Genomic DNA, 16,798 nt, shown 5'->3' with positions numbered 1-16,798 from the left:
ATCCGAGTTATTCATGCTTTTATTGTAAAAATTTGTGTTGTGACTTTCTTATCGTATGAATCACATTTATAATCAAAAAAGATTAGCAACTTGCCCAAATAACACTTTAAGTATAATACTTCATGACTAAATATATACAAGTATCTTAATATATAAGATTCTACAGAAATCTTCTAAAATAACATCTTAATTTCTAGATGTTTAGTTTCAAATACATAAGACGATACAGTCTTTTCAAAAGCTTTCTTCCAAACTATGATTTGCTATAAAATTAAAGAGTTTGGATTATATTCAAAATAATGATTCCAAATACTTCTCTCTTTCTAATTTTTAATATGTTTTGTCTATTTAATTCTTTCTAATTTGGCTAGTTTCTTGTGTATACTTTTCAATAGGCTTTATTTCATGATTTTTTTTAATTATTCATCATATCAACAACTATTTTCCATGTAAAAATATTATCGATTTTGATTTACTTATCGGCTCTATTTGTTAACTTATTGAGAGCTTACATACTTGAAGATTTGTTTTTCAACATACAGTACTTGAAGTTTTTATAAATAAAAATTATAAACAACATTTGAGAAAGAAAAAAAATTATAAACAACATTGTCCAACGAAATTTGTATAGCTGTTTTATCTCTGCATTTTAGTTGTCTTGCATTCAACTTTTTTTAATCTTTTCGTTGAATTTATTCAATTTATTTAATACTAAATTGTACTTTGAGTTTTTTTTTAAAACAATGTAATTATTTTCTTGTAGACAAAAAGATGAATGACAACAAATATAATATAGATTTTAAAAATAAAATTTGGCTTATTATTTAATATATATATATATATATATATTAATATAAAATTTGATATTGAATATATAAATATATTATATAGTCCATTGATAATACAATATTATGTTTTTGGTTAAAATATTTATGGATCTGGTGCTGTTTCGCATCCTCGTATTTTAAACGTAGGCTTTCAGACATAAAAATATTGGCTCTTAAACATGAATGAGCTTCTTTACCCCCAAACCATAGCCCTGATATTAACTTGAACCGGAAAAACTAAACACCATCCGAATCTTTATACAAAAATATTCGAACGAGAATTAAGAACTTAGTAGTTAGTACTGTTGAGTTCGGGTACAACACAAACTGAAACGAAATCCAAACTAAGATCCAAAAATATCCAAAATTAGTTAAATATATTAATGTATACATATAAATTTACATGTAATTTAGATATTTTAGAGTATTTAAAATATTTTTGTAGTTTGTTTTATTTGTTATTTTGAATACTTTTTAGTTAGTTTAGGTGTTGAACTAGTTTAATTAGTTTTTTGAATAATTAATATATTTTAAGTATTTTTGTTAATTTTTTAAAACAATTTAAAAAAATATTTTTGGGCATTTCAGACATTGGTTATAATCCGATCGAAACCGAATCTGGAAGGAATCGAACTAAACTCAATCCAAAAATTAGTAAAGATCAAATGGAATTTATTAGCATAGTACTGAAAATCCAAAATTCCGAATGATCAACTGAACCGAATCCGACGGCTCCCGAATGCCGAGACCCACCCTTAAATATAAATGAATTTGACCCTTTTTTTTCGAAGTTAGTTTCACATATATATTTTTATTGCAAAAAGTTAGTTTATTATTCACACACCATCTTGAAGAAGGATTACATATATAGTCAGTTATGTTAATTATGTAAATTCTCCTTCCATAAAATTGTGTAGATATCAATTTGTATTAGGTTAATATGTATATTTTAGTATTTTGGTCATTGGTCTTAAATGAAACAAGAAAATTTTCTGTTGAAACTCTTAAAGGTTAGGACCAAATGCTGAGATGGACCAAATGGGCACACAAAAATCTGGAATAGGACACTTCTATTTCTAATTCTTTAATGAATTAATAATAAATCGAAATTCAGCTGAAAATACCAGAAAACCTAAAATTTCAACATATTTACAAACCCAACCACTCTACCCACCCAATTACTAATAACCCGACCCGACCTATCTGTTTTCCCCTAAATCCCTAATTTTTTTTTCTTCGACGTAACCAAGAAACACAAATCCAAACACAATCAACAATCTCAAATCACTATCTCCCTCAATCTCCCCTCACTAATCAAACTCTGTAACAATCATCTTGAAGTTGGTTCCTTGAATCTCATCTATTTCTCTATTTCGTGTCACTCATTGAAAAACTATGGCTCCTGAGACTCGTTTCGCCGGAAAAACAAACAAGGAAGGTGCACCGGAGAAGAAGAAGAAGAAGAACGAGTCTGCGGCGGAGAAGAAGAAAGCTGTGGCGGAGAAGAAGAAAGCTGCGGCGGTGAAGAGGAGGAGAGAAGCCGTGAAAAAAAAAGAGATGCAGCAAAGAAGAAGACTGAAACCTCAGAAAAGAAGAGGAAGCAAGACTCGTCTTCGTCGGAGTCTTCATCCAATCCAACCAAGCGGCGTCGGACCGCATCTTCACCAGAACAACATTCCGATCCCGATCATTCCCCGGCACCATCAGCGGAATTGCTTTCTCAGGATGATAGAGAGGGTACGCCAAGCCCATCATTTCCGATTGAGCCACAAAAAGCACCTACTCAAACACCCAGTGAGGCGGAGAATCCACTGCAAGCTCCAATAACTTCTAACAACAGAGAGGATCCCAACAGAGAGTCACACTCACCAGAGGCTGCCATTAACAATGAAGCGCAAAGAACGGTAAACAAATCAATTTAAAATAGTTTTGGAATTTTTATGATAATATTGAACTAACAAATAGGAACCGTGAGCAGATTGGATCTAACAACAGTGATTCAAACCCACCTGAGGCTGCCATTGGATCTGCTACCATTGACAATGACGCGCCAAGAACGGTAAACAAGTCAACTGATATCTTGCATATTTGCATCGTTTTATCCATTCATCCATGAGCATTTTCATCATATAGATTAGGATTTAGCCATGTCTAGGTTGCATTTTGCATTCATTGTCCTTATTAGGTGTTGGAGTGCCACATGGAGTTCTTGGGGACATTTGGATGCATTTGGAGCTTAAAGGACGTGAAATAGGTGATCATTGGACGAGCAGAGCATGGGAGCGAGGTTCCGCAGCGACGTCATGAGGTCGCTCCAAAGCACCCCCCAGAGCGACTTGCCCAGAGCGACGCCCAGAGGTCGCTCGCATCTCACACCCCTCTCAGAGCGACCTCCCAAAGCGACACCCCGAGGTCGCTCGCGTCTCTATGGCGAGACGACACGAAACGAAGCCTGGAGCGACCTCTCAGAGTGACCCACTGAGGTCGCTCCCGAAGGCCGGAGCGACATGCCGAGGTCGCTCCGCGTCTATTATCTGCTCGATTTCTATTTTACTTAAGGGCCTTTTGGTCATTTCATTATGCACGTTTTACATTTCTAAAACCTATGTTTTAAACATCTTTTGTAGCCACCAGGCAGATTATCTTTTGATCTATTTGAGAAATACACAAAAACTCTCTGGAGAAGTTCATCTCTTGGATTTTGATTGTTATGTTCTTGTGTTCTTGTTGATTTCTTATCTATTTCTCTACATGATTATTCTGAAATCCAATATGAGTTTAAGAGGAATCATGGAGATTAGTGAGTAATCACCTTTTGAATTCATGGGTTAGGGAGATTAAGGGTGATTAGGTTAGAGCTAGGATGTTTTAGTGTAGATCATTCGTATTTCCTTGCTAGTAGAGTAATCATAATGCATCTTCTGAGTTGGCCACTCAGTTGTTGATCCTTAGGCATTTCTCACCCGAAAGGTGTTCGATGAAATGCCCGAGACAACTCTCCTAGGCTTTTAGTATACTTTGCCAAAGACATTTGTTGTTAAAGGTGCTAAGATAGCTAATAGACTTGTTAGTAATGATTGCTTTCATATTATTCAACCAAAGACATTTGATGTTTGAGATATGTTAGCAAATGAGCATTCATCTAGACATAGAGCTTGCTTAGAATTGTGTCTAGGCTTAAGGTCGATAGTTTGATCGATCATTTGCCATCCTTAGTTCGATACTTGATCACCCAAGGTCTAATCCCTATGCCCATGAGTTCTCTTTTCCCTTAGTCAAGAAAGTATCATTCTGTTATTGCTTTTTAGTTTTAGTCATAGCTTAAAACCCATCTAAATCATTGGTTGCACTTAGATTAAGTGAGTACTTGCATTCTCGGTGCTTTGATATCCATCAGAACTGGTTCGACAATCTTTTATACTACAACATTTGTCTTAGGAGCCTTGAAAACTCCTAACATCATCAACTTGAAATGGTTTTAGAAATATTTATCATAGAGTTGAACTAACAAATAAAAGAATGAAACTAGTTCAACTGGTAATAATATGTTGTAAAACATATTCAGTGGAATTTATAACTGGTACAACTATGAAAAGTATAACTAGTTTAACTTATACAACTGAGTATCGTATAATTAGTATAACTAAAAGAGTGAAAAATGATGCAACTGGTAAGTGATACAACTATTAACAATATAACTAGGTTAACTAATTAAACTGAGTATTGTTTAAGTATATGGTTTTATTGATGTATAACTGGTTTAACAAATATCGTATAACTAGGTTTACTAGTACAACTAGTAATATTATTTTTAGTACAACTAATTTAACTGGTACAACTAAGTGATTTTGTGTTGTGTAACTCGGATATTTATTCAGTGTATTTAGTGTTCTTATTTGTGTCTTCAGGCTGGGGAGGAGAATATGGCCGTAGAACCAATGAGACCTGTTGGTTTTTTTCTTCAAGCCGAGTGATTATTGGACGGCTTGCAAGCTCTCCTCAAGGTGCCACCAACACGATTTTCTTGAGACGATTAAAGACTTTAAGGAGTCAGAGAAGAGTTGGTTTGAGAATCACCCTCAGTTCAAGCATTTATTCCACATGGATTGTTGCGAGAAAAGAAAGGTTCAGGGATTGTGGATGTTGCTACTTCGTTGTATGCATACACGAAAGGAGCGACAAGCTTGGTTTGGGGTAAACGGTGTTCCAATTAGATACTCCACAACACACAAATAAATTCTACAACACAAATGAGACTCATTCATCATTTTTTTCGTTACCACTTCCTTCGTTGTCACCTCCTTCGTTCCCATTTCCACTTCTGTCACTGCTGTCACTACCACTGTTATCACTGTCACTGCCATCACTGCCACTTTCTTCGTTTTCACCAATCAATGGTGGAAACTTCTTCTTTCTCTTCCTCCGATATTCTCCGGCAGATGGGAATCTAGTAACTTGTAGTCTTCCTTTTTTTTTCTCCACATACGGAGGGAGGACAACCTGATATCGGATTTCCTCAGGAATTTCAGAACTTTCCCATGTTGAATGATGAGGCACTGGATATATTGTCCTGTAATATGCCAAAGTCCACTGCTCCATCCAGTAATACCTAGAACAATAATGGTCAGCCATTTCTCCACGCGCCATGATGGCAGCAAGTGCATGCACACAAGGATACCGATCAATATCAAAACACCTACAATAGCATGTTTTGTTGCTCAGATCAACTAAATAACCATGACCATCCTCGCCAAGCACATTGTAGTGACCTTCAAATGTATTTAGCTCGGTCACCTTCAGCTTTTTAGCCGTAGGATATATGTGATGCAATATCCCATGCACATGTGGGATTAGTATCTGCCTCTCTGGTACGCGTAGAGGTAATAGACGGTATTTGTTGAACCATTCTGTTATCTTTTCCACGATCACATCAAGCATTGGCAACAACGCATATTTCCTTGGTTCCTTCAAAACACCATTGATAGATTCAACAGTGTTGGTTGTGTCTATGTTGTACCTTTCTCCCGGAAATTTGCATCTTGCCCATTTTGTCTCATGAACACTGTCATCTAGATACTCGGCTGCTTGAGGATACATTTTCATGAAATCGTTGTAGCATTTGATGAACTCCACCTCACTGTAAATACCAGCAATACTTCTAAATTTTTTGGCAACCCCTTTCTTGTTAACATTGCTGCAAGCTCCGCTGACATTATTAGACAAGTGATAATTGCAATATCCATGGATCGCCAATGGGTATACCTCGTGTACTTTCTTGATGATGCTTTGGTTTCTATCAGTACAAAATACAAGCTGAGGATCATCTGATATCAAAGTTTTTAATATAGTTAAAAACCACTCCCAGCTTGCATTTTTCTCACCATCTACTACTGCAAAAGCAAGGGGATAATGATGATGATCTGGATCTTGAGCAGTGGCAATGAGAAGCACTCCTTTGTACACACCCTTCAGGTGAGTTCCATCCATTATTATCACTTGCCTAATCGCCTTGAACCCTTCGATGCAAGCTCCAAGCGCAAAGAACATATACTTAAACTGGTTCTTCTCATCCACTTCTAATCGTGTAATGGTATCAGGATTCATCCTTTGTAACATGTACAAGTAAGATGGCAGCCTAGCAAAACTCTCCTCCGGGTTACCACGCAAATCACTCAAAGCTTTATTTTTCCCTCTCAAAGCCATAGAATATGAAACTTTAACACCCAGCTTGTTCTGCACCAAATCTATGAGAGTCTTTGGATCCGGAGTCTTGTATTTGCCGGGATAATCAGAGTGCACCACTGATGCGACCAAGCTTGGCGTGCCTATTTTCTTCTTCTTCATGACACTTGCATCTCCACGAGAGCACGTATGAATCTTTCTATACGTTCTGATAGAGAAAAAATCAGAGTTCTTCAGCTTTGGAGCTCGTAAATACCATCTGCATCCAGCCCCACGACATTTCAATATGTAAACCCGAGGATTCGACTTCTGTATATCAACCTCAAAACAATTGGAATGCACACCTTTGTCCACTAAATCCCTCACTTCTTCTCTAGTCGCAAATTCTTGATGAAGACTAATATCAATGCCATCATCCCATTCTGAATTGACAACAGGAGGTTTAACTGTTGTAACAGCCGGCAACTCCTCCCTATCATCCATTTCATCACCCTCTTCACTGATTTTCTCATGCTCAAACTCATCCTCCTGAATATGAGGAACAATTTCCAACTCTCCAACTCCAACCATGCCATCATTAGCTCTGGCATCACTCAGATTTTCCTCATTCATAGAAAACATCTCGTTGCTCTGATTTTCTGAGACGATTTTGGTAAGTTCCACATGCAAGACACAACGTCGGTTCTTCTTATCTACCATCATCAAATATCCTAAAACATCTTCATCATCCAAGATATAATAAGAATTTTTATTATTCAAGACCAGCGGAAAGTAACTCAGTTGAAGCTTGGTGGCATCTACATCAATCTTCAGTTTTTTGCCTATTCTATCAACCAAGTGGGAATAAGTAATCTCCTCATATCTTCCTTTCATCACCAAAGTAGAAATATGTCGGTCTACACCATGTTCAAAGTGTATCACCACAGATCCATTGCTATCCATACTTCCTAAAATGAGTAAAAAACAACAATATTATTGAGTAGTTGTACAAGTTATATGAGTTTTACGGTTGTAAAAAATATCTGTTATATTATCACTTTGACGGGTTTACATATCAAACTAGTTATAAGTTATACTAGTAATACCAGTTATCTGACGTTCATTTTGCACATGACTATTACAAGTTATATTAGGTGTATCAATACCACCTATTCAATGTGTTACACTTAGTTGTACCAGATTTACTAATGATACATTTTCTATAAAAATGTTAGTAGTACTACATCAGTTGTACCAGTGAAACTAGTTGTTAAAGAATTTTGAGTTACAAGTTGTACCGGTTGTACCATACACAAAAACGATTTCTTTTACAATTTTATGTTTCATACTCTAACAAAATTATATCAACCAACCTTATAATTTGACTAACAGTTAACATGTATTTTATATGACTTAACCGAAACAAATAACAATAAAAACATAAGAGAGAAAGACAAAAAAGAGAGGGAGAGAGTTTACACTTACCAATAGATTTCAGAACCAAGGACGACGCAAATGGGATGTTTCACGGTGTCATAACCTGTAAAAATACCCTAAGAAACAGAGGTAAAGGTTTGTGGGCGAAGAGTTGAAGAATAGAGGTTTGGTTGGTGAAAGAAATGAATTTTCGTGGTTGGGTATGGTTGAAGAAGAAATGAAAAAAAGAAGAGTGATTAAATTTTCAGTGCGACCCAGACAAAATCTGATGGCTAAAATTAAAATAGACTCATAAGATCCATCGGCTGAGAGACAAGTTTCATTAATGGCATTATTGTAAATATTTCATTTTTAAAGATCGGACGGCTTAGATTATAACGTGAAGAATCAGATCTAATGGTTGACGTTGAACTTTCATTAAAGGTATAATCATAACTTACACTCATTTGTCCCGTAACAAATTAGTTTTGGTGGTTATAGATTTTTTTTTGTCCTTTGTCCCTTTGTAGATTAAAGTCCTAAAGGTTACGCTCTGTCCAAAAGTTATTTAGCCGTAGAGCTTTCTTTGTGTTTGTAACATTCTTAACTCTCAGATGAAGAGGGCTCACTTAATCCTGCACAGAAGCTACTGCACAGTCAATTCCAGTTTCCAAATCTCTCGCCTCTCAAAGGTCGGCCAAATCAACGAAGCTCGCAAGTGTTTCGATTCGCTACGCTTCAAAGCAATCGGTTCATGGAACTCCATCGTCTCCGGGTACTTCTCAAACGGCATGCCAGCAGAAGCGCGCCACCTGTTCGACGAAATGCCCGAGAGAAACATCGTTTCCTGGAACGGTCTGGTTTCAGGGTATATCAAAAACGGGATGATCAAAGAAGCCAGGGAGGCGTTTGAGACGATGCCGGAGAGGAACGTCGTCTCGTGGACGGCGATGGTGAAAGGCTACGTGCAAGAAGGTATGGTCGCTGAAGCGGAGACGTTGTTTTGGAGAATGCCTGAGAGGAATGAGGTTTCTTGGACTGTGATGCTTGGTGGGTTTATCGACGACAGGCGTGTTGACGACGCGCGTAGGTTGTATGATATGATGCCTGTGAAGGATGTTGTAGCGAGTACTAACATGATTGGTGGGTTGTGTAAAGAAGGGAGAGTAGATGAGGCTAGGATGATTTTTGATGATATGAGGGATAGGAATGTGATTACTTGGACGAGTATGGTTACGGGTTACTGTCAGAATAACCGTGTGGATGTTGCTAGGAAGCTGTTTGAAGTGATGCCGGAGAAGACTGAGGTTTCTTGGACTTCAATGCTTTTGGGGTATACACTGAGTGGGAGGATGGAAGAAGCTGAGGAGTTCTTTGAGGCAATGCCGGTGAGACCGGTTATCGCTTGTAATGCGATGATTGTTGGGTTGGGAGAGAGAGGGGAGATAGGGAAAGCGAGGAGGGTTTTTGATTCGATGAATGAGAGAGACGATGCTACTTGGAGGGGGATGATCAAAGCTTACGAGAGGAACGGTTTCGAATTGGAAGCTATTGATTTGTTTGGCGTAATGCAGAGACAAGGAGTCAGACCGAGTTTTCCGTCTTTGATCAGTGTTCTTTCTGTCTGTGGAGCCTTAGCGAGTCTTGAGTACGGTAGACAGGTCCATGCTCATTTGGTAAGATGTCGGTTTGATGTTGATGTGTACGTCGCCTCTGTTTTGATGACCATGTATGTGAAATGCGGCGAGCTTGTGAAGGCGAAGCTAGTGTTCGACAGGTTTACTTCAAAGGATGTTATCATGTGGAACTCGATCATTTCTGGTTACGCTTCTCACGGTTTAGGAGAAGAAGCTCTGAAGGTTTTCCATGAGATGCCGTCGTCTGGTACAATGCCTAACAAAGTCACCATAATCGCAATTCTGACGGCGTGTAGCTATGCAGGGAAAGTGGAGGAAGGGGTTGAGATATTCGAATCGATGGAGTCGAGGTTTTGCGTTGCACCAAGCGTTGAGCATTACTCCTGCACGGTGGATATGCTTGGGCGTGCGGGGAGGATAGACGAAGCGATGAAGCTGATCGAAACTATGACAGTAAAGCCAGACGCTACAGTTTGGGGAGCCCTGCTGGGGGCTTGTAGAACTCACTCGCGGCTTGATTTAGCTGAAGTTGCCGCGAAGAAACTCTTCGAGATCGAGCCAGAGAACGCTGGTCCGTACGTTTTGTTGTCTAGTATAAACGCGTCTCGAGCTAACTGGGGAGATGTTGCAGAGATGAGAAAAGACATGAGGAACAAGAATGTGAGTAAGTTCCCTGGTTGCAGCTGGATCGAAGTAGACAAGAAAGTGCACACTTTCTTCCGTGGAGATGTAAGAAACCATCCCGAGAAGACGTTGATATCGATGATGTTGGAGAAAACAGAGGGGTTATTGAGAGAAGCTGGTTATAGTCCTGACTGTAGCCACGTGTTGCACGACGTAGACGAGGAAGAGAAAATGGATAACTTGAGATTGCACAGCGAGAGACTCGCGGTTGCTTATGGACTCTTGAAGCTACCGGAAGGAGTTCCCATTCGAGTCATCAAAAATCTTAGAGTCTGTGGAGATTGCCACGCCGCCATTAAACTGATTTCGAAAGTGATGGAGCGAGAGATCATTCTTAGAGATGCAAACAGATTCCATCATTTCAAGAAGGGAGTGTGTTCCTGTAAAGATTATTGGTGAGAGAGAGACTGATCATCCGTACCCGGTTAGCTCATACTCTACCGAAAAGGTTTCAATTTGGTTTGATTCGGTTATTTTGATTCAAGTTCTATTGGTTTAAGTATAGAATGTTGCAGGCGTTCACGCATATCAATGCAATCACCACTTGATCACTCAATTATTATATTGCAATTATTATATAATAATGTGTTTATATTATCTTCTTTGGGAAGTGACCTACACTTTGGTTTTTGGCCATTATATTACAAATAAAAGAATATTAAACATATGTAATGTTCCATGTCACTTTGTCATGTTCTGTGGTTTCATCAAACTTCCGTCCATAGTGGAAAATGATTAAAGTTAGGTTTCCATTGATTGGATAAGAACAAAGACTGGTTGTTGAGTCACATTTTCTCTCTCTCTCAGCATTCACAAGCATTTCATTTCACTCGACGAACACAAAAGCTTCTCAGATTTCAATATCGGTTTCTCTGAGGTAAAAAAAGTTACCCTCTTTTTATGTTTTTGATCCTTAATTTGCGCATTTTCTGAACTGGGTTTGATCCACTTTTCTTTTTTTCGAATTTTGATGATCAGACCTCTGAAAATTCTGTCCTTTTCATCGGTTATTGAGATCTGCTTTGTTTCATTCCATGTCCTCATATAGAAGTGATTGATCTCAAATCTGGTTGGTCTTTAGATTGTTAATAAAGAGGCACTGTCTGATAACAGCAGCAGCTGTTGTTTTTCAGTTGTAGCGATGGGTTCTGAAGGACCAACGGCAGTGACAATCAACATCACAGGCTTCAAGAAGTTCCATGGAGTTGCTGAAAACCCAACGGAGAAAATGGCAAACAACCTGAAAGAATATTTAGCTAAGAATCCTCAGTCGAAAGACGTTGTTCTTGGAAGCTGTACCGTGCTTGAGACAGCTGGTCAAGGAGCTCTCGCTTCTCTCTATCAGTTACTACAATCCGCAATTAACACGAAAGAATCAGAGTCAGTGACCTGTGGAAAAACCATATGGGTTAGTTAGTATGTTAAGTTAAGATAATTGATTTTAAATATCTTGTTTTTGAATCCTCTGTGGTGAAGAAGTTTGTTCTGATGCTTCTTTTAGGTTCACTTTGGAGTTAATAGTGGCGCTACGAAATTCGCAATTGAGCAACAAGCTGTGAATGAAGCGACGTTCCGTTGCCCTGATGAATTGGGTTGGAAGCCTCAGGTTTTGTGCCTCACTCTCTTTGATTGATTCTTGTTTGTTTAGTTCTGTGAAACATTTGTTTTGGTTTGCAGCATTTGCCTATTGTTCCCTCTGATGGTCCAATCTCAACTGTAAGAAAGGTAAGTCCACACTGTCTCCTCTGTTCCGAAGCTTCATTGTCTGTTCTTGTCGCATGATGTTTGTGTATTGACTTGCAGACTACTCTTCCTGTTGAAGAGATAACAAAGGCCTTGGAGAAGAAGGGCTTTGAGGTGATAACATCAGATGATGCAGGTCGTTTTGTGTGCAACTATGTCTATTACCACTCACTGAGATTTGCAGAACAGAACAAGACCTATTCACTCTTTGTTCACGTTCCTCTTTTCGTCGCTGTGGATGAGGAGACTCAGATGAGATTCACTGCTTCTCTCCTGGAGGTACTCACTTCTGTTTGCAAGTAATGTTGTCCCAATTGTGGCTGATTCTTGTTCATGAATCATGAACCGATTTGTTTCGCCACCAATCAATAAATGAAATATAAGTTCACTTCTCTACTATTGCAGAAGTATCTTTTATTTTCTTATATTACAAACTACATATTCTAATGTAGTGTGGTATTATAAAACGTTGGAGACTTTCTTCTATATTCTTTACTGACATAAAATCTAGCTAGCCTTACATCATGTGTGTGTTCATATTTGTGAGTTGATGAACAACAACGAACACATCTTCTAGTGTCAGCAGCCCGGAAGAGCCTCAATCAGGCAATTAACAGGCGGGACAGTAACCGTCTGCATGCTTCCATACGCATTCCAGCAAAATGGGTTTTCAAAAAGCTGGCCTTTGTAAGGAAAGAGGTCAACATCCTCTAGTCTTAAGTTTGTACAGGGGAAAGAGTCGCTGCAACCAAAATGCATAGGTGGGCTTCTCAGATCGTAGCTCCCTTTGATATTCGCATACAGGACATCGCTGATGATGACTGCGCTGGTTTGGTTCGCACAGTTCTTGGTTTGGCAGTAGTATTGGTCTATCATTATAGGGTTACGAACGTTCACCATCAAAATGTTGCGGAAAACGATTCTTGAAACCAACCCTGACCCTCCTTGCCATGTCTTTATCCGTACACCGTTGTCTGAGTTCCATATGGTTGAGTTTGTCACGGTTATGTTCGAGACCCATGCACTTGAGTTGTGGACTCCAAGGCTTCCTATGCTGCAACATTAACCCATAAGTTCGTTTGTTTACACTCACGAAAAAATGAAAGCCCACAGAACTTTCTTAGAAACAGAGCCTTAGGAATCCATGAACCAGCCTGTGGTTATTGACTCAACCAAAAAATTTGGTTTTTGGTTCAGTTCGGTTAGAAGGTTTGTTTCAATTTGTCAACCACCGGTTTGTTTGTTTGTTTTTTTTAAAAATATTTGTTTACCAAACAATACTAATTTTAGTCAAAATTTCAAACCGAACTAACCAAAATCAGAAATAATTGAACATAACCAAAATAATTTAACCGAAAACCAAAAAATTCGGTAGAAATTTTTTAAAACCGAACTAACCGAAAACCAAACCAGATTTTTTTTTGGTTCACTTAACGAGATTTTGACCGATCCGAACTAACTGAACCGAAGAAACCAAACCTGCATGCCTACATGAATCTTTAGGATCCGTTAACATTTCTAAGCTTAATATGCTTAGTAAAACCTTCATTTAACTTGAGAAAGAGACGCGTATAAGCTCACATGCTGAGAATTTAAGTCTACTCTATGAAGGAACATGAGTTTGGCAAAAAATATTAATGGAATTTAGGAAAGTGATACCTAATACCGTGGCTTGGACCGCAGGTAATATTCTTAATATCCACATTAAAGCAGCCGGCTCCGATTGAAACACAATCATCTCCTTTGTATAGCCAAATTAAAAGAAAACTGATTATAACAAATGAAACTTACTGTTATACAACTGCAAAAAAAAAAAAGAGGAAATACCGTTGGAAATAACGGAATTGCGAATCTGAACGTTATGTGTATTCTCAATGTGGATCCCATCAGTGTTGGGACTAGAGGCTGGTGCATTGATGGTCACAGAGTCTACAACCACGTCATCGCAATTGTCAAACCTTACATGGAACTGAGCACTGTTCTTGAAGGTAAGCCCTTTGATTTTCACGTCTGAGCTTTGAAATATTCTAATTGCCTAATTAAAGAATAAGTTTATCCACGATTCAGAAAACTATAAAAAGAAATGTAAGAAAATGTGATTTGTGAAAACAATGACTAACCACAGGACTGTCACATGGACCGGGCTGAGTCGTTCCATTAACGCCCTTGTGAGGTTTGCAAGGAAGGTCCCACCATTTTTGACCACGGCCATTGACAAGACCAGAGCCTTGAATTGACAATCCGTTCACTCTGTAGAACATTAGCCACTGCCTCTTGAAGTTCCATGGCCACGACTTCGGTCCATCGGGAGACACAATGATCCCATCGATCTATAAGGAAGACATGAAGCTAACAAAAACACACAAAACGAAAGACCATTTTATGTTTTATGAAATCAGGCTAATCAACTTACTTGTAGTGTAAGGCGAGTTCTGCAAGGACCATTGAAGCTGGTTGGCTTCACCAAGAAACAAAAGGTGTAAGGAACAAGAAGCACGGCTGAGTCAACACCTGTGGTCATACATGCCGTGTCCCATGCCATCTTGAATGCTGAAGTGTCGTCCGTCCTACAATCGCCGATGGCTCCAAACGATGTCACGTCGAAGACATTGTTGTTATCATCATAAAAAGCAGGATTTGGAGCTGGTGATGGGCTTATATTTATGTTGTGAGTAACTCGAGACGATGATAATAAGATCAAGAAGAATGCATACAAGAGTTTAGAAGCGAATGACATTTTTTTTGTTAATGTATTGTGAGATGAAGAATGATGAGAATTATATACATGTATATATAATATATATGTATACACACATTTGTAAAGGGTATACAAAAAGAATAATATTTAAAGGTCGTAATGGACTTCATTATCCTCTCTATGCATGTTGCAGACTGTAGGATGTGATAGGTTTAGCCAAATTGTCTCACGCGCGCGAGGAATGAAGAATGTACCTAGTAAGGATCTTTAGGCTAGCACGTAGCCGCAAAAATAGTCGTTGAGGTTACAAAATTTTGGCAGGCATACATTCTTAATTCGATGATAAAAATTTCACTTTTGTAAGGCATATTTTTATTATTATTTTAAGCGTTATATTTTGACTGCCAGGCCTGCATGACAACATACCATCAGAAAAAAAAAGTTTAATGTCAGGTAAAATAACATGTAACCGGATGCATGAATTGTATGTGAAAAGATTTTCGTATTATCGGATTAAACAGTATGCTATTTGTTTTAGTTGAACACGAAATTATCAAATCTTGGTGGGAATAAAATTACACTCATCACTTGACCTTACAGCTTACCGAGCAAAAATTTATATTACTAGTATTTTCCTAATTTTCTGCAATGAACATTTTAATATATATTGATAAAGAGAGCTTACACTTCGAATTTTTTTTTAACAATAATAGAAATATTGGATTAGCAAAATAGCCGTATAAGTTTGTTTTGTGAAAAGATGAGTTGTGGTCACAAGTACAATTGGACAATCTTTTGTTTGTATAAAGGCTCTTCAGTCCCAACCCCTAGAACCTATGATATAAGTATGTTAGCTGCACTTTTCTCTTAATTTCAACTTCTCCTTTATGTGTGGTCGATTCTCCCTTTTCCCATTTTTCTGCCTCTGAAGTCCCAAGAGTGTGGGTAAGCATATTGATTTTTGATTCTTCCAAATCCGATTTTTCTTTGGTTGCGGGAACGTTGACTAGGGCTGATTGAAAGGCGTTGTAGAAGTTATGAACAACAATTTTTTTTTGTACATTCTAATTATGGTTTAATCATGCTCTACCTTTAAAAGTTGAGTATACTACCATTTGATCTACCTTTATAAATGAGTATGGATCCGAGTATTTTGAATGTTATAAGAAACAGTCGTAGAAAAATAAATTCTAAAATCACATAAAAACATACCGTCTATTTTTTTTTGTGAATATCTTAAATGGTTTTGATTTTCTAAAAGTATTTAAATTAAATCAAATATTGATTTACATTAAAATACTAGTATTAATGTGTTTAAAATCCCAAATTAATAAAATTAGGGAGGTGGATTCTCTAATATCCTAAATACAATTTTATATTTAGTTGAAATTGATTTATTTATGCAGTTAGAAGACCTCTTAGTCTAATGGTTTGACTAAAAATTCATCAATGGTCGGATCTGTGGCACCCTGCAGGGAGATTGATAGATATTACTGAGGAAATTGGAAGACAAAAGTTAGGCATTGCAACGAATGCAAGAATTTGTGATGTGTTTGTAGATAGTGTTTGGAGGATTCGGGTCTGTCGTGATCAGCAGTTACAGAGATTGGTGTAGGAGATCAATGTTTCCCATTAGTGCTGACTGCTAATGTCCCAGATGGGATCATGTGGAAGAATGGTCCCGACGATTATGGAGACAGGTTCATCGCTTCAAGAACATGGCATCAAATCAGGTAGCATAAGGGAAAAAAATGGAGTGGTTCTCCCAAGGTGTTCCTTGCTATGCTTTCATAACCTGGTTAGTATTCCACGACAGGCTCTATACAGGTCACAGTACTCGTAGATGGTGCCAGCCGCAAGGATGTTTCTTCTGTGGTGAGCCGTATGAGACCAGAGAACATCTCTTCTTTGCTTGTACATATACCTTCATGCTGTGGCTGCAAGTAGTAAGGACCCTGTTTGGAGTTGAGCCTGATCCGGATTGGGACATCACTATATCGCGTCTGCTCACAGGAAAGTATGATCGTCTACTTTTATTTTGCTGAGACTGGTCCTACAAGTCACCATCTATTTCATCTGGAGAGAGAGGAATGATAGGAAGCACAAGAACTCTGCTAATTCTGTGGATCATC

General features: G+C 38.1%; 3 protein-coding genes, 1 long non-coding RNA gene and 1 pseudogene across 9 annotated transcripts; 3 read left to right on the top strand and 2 right to left on the bottom strand.

Annotated features, from left to right (window-relative positions):
- The first annotated feature begins 2,086 nt into the window (after positions 1-2,086).
- On the top strand, positions 2,087-4,987 carry LOC106383976. The gene is made up of 3 exons (XR_007316271.1): positions 2,087-2,731; positions 2,806-2,886; positions 4,736-4,987. It is a non-coding gene; the product is annotated as an uncharacterized LOC106383976 (long non-coding RNA).
- Positions 4,988-5,084: 97 nt separating this feature from the next.
- On the bottom strand, positions 5,085-7,208 carry LOC125578047. The gene has a single exon (XM_048740327.1). It carries the CDS (start codon positions 7,206-7,208, stop codon positions 5,085-5,087), a length of 2,124 nt encoding a protein of 707 aa, XP_048596284.1.
- A 1,216-nt stretch (positions 7,209-8,424) lies between these two features.
- LOC106432613 (pentatricopeptide repeat-containing protein At1g56690, mitochondrial) lies at positions 8,425-10,969 on the top strand. The gene has a single exon (XM_013873460.3). It carries the CDS (start codon positions 8,519-8,521, stop codon positions 10,622-10,624), a length of 2,106 nt encoding a protein of 701 aa, XP_013728914.2. The 5' UTR covers positions 8,425-8,518; the 3' UTR covers positions 10,625-10,969.
- Positions 10,854-12,454, top strand: LOC106432617 (pyrrolidone-carboxylate peptidase 1). Of its 6 annotated transcripts, none has more exons than XM_013873463.3 (5): positions 10,854-11,102; positions 11,339-11,633; positions 11,727-11,831; positions 11,903-11,950; positions 12,029-12,454. In XM_013873463.3, exons 2-5 carry the CDS (start codon positions 11,367-11,369, stop codon positions 12,269-12,271), a joined length of 663 nt encoding a protein of 220 aa, XP_013728917.2. In that variant the 5' UTR covers positions 10,854-11,102; positions 11,339-11,366; the 3' UTR covers positions 12,272-12,454. The 6 variants fall into 6 exon arrangements, with proteins under 6 accessions (XP_013728917.2, XP_048595882.1, XP_013728918.2 ...); XM_048739925.1 differs by having other exon boundaries at positions 10,898-11,102; positions 11,204-11,633; XM_013873464.3 differs by having other exon boundaries at positions 10,904-11,102; positions 11,359-11,633.
- On the bottom strand, positions 12,342-14,836 carry LOC106432614 (annotated as a pseudogene).
- Between the last annotated feature and the right edge of the window lie 1,962 nt (positions 14,837-16,798).

Source organism: Brassica napus, chromosome A9 (assembly GCF_020379485.1).
Source record: "Brassica napus cultivar Da-Ae chromosome A9, Da-Ae, whole genome shotgun sequence".
Classification (NCBI taxonomy): Eukaryota; Viridiplantae; Streptophyta; class Magnoliopsida; order Brassicales; family Brassicaceae; genus Brassica; species Brassica napus.
Note: the sequence above shows the minus strand (reverse complement) of the source record. Positions and strands in the feature narration are given on the sequence as shown.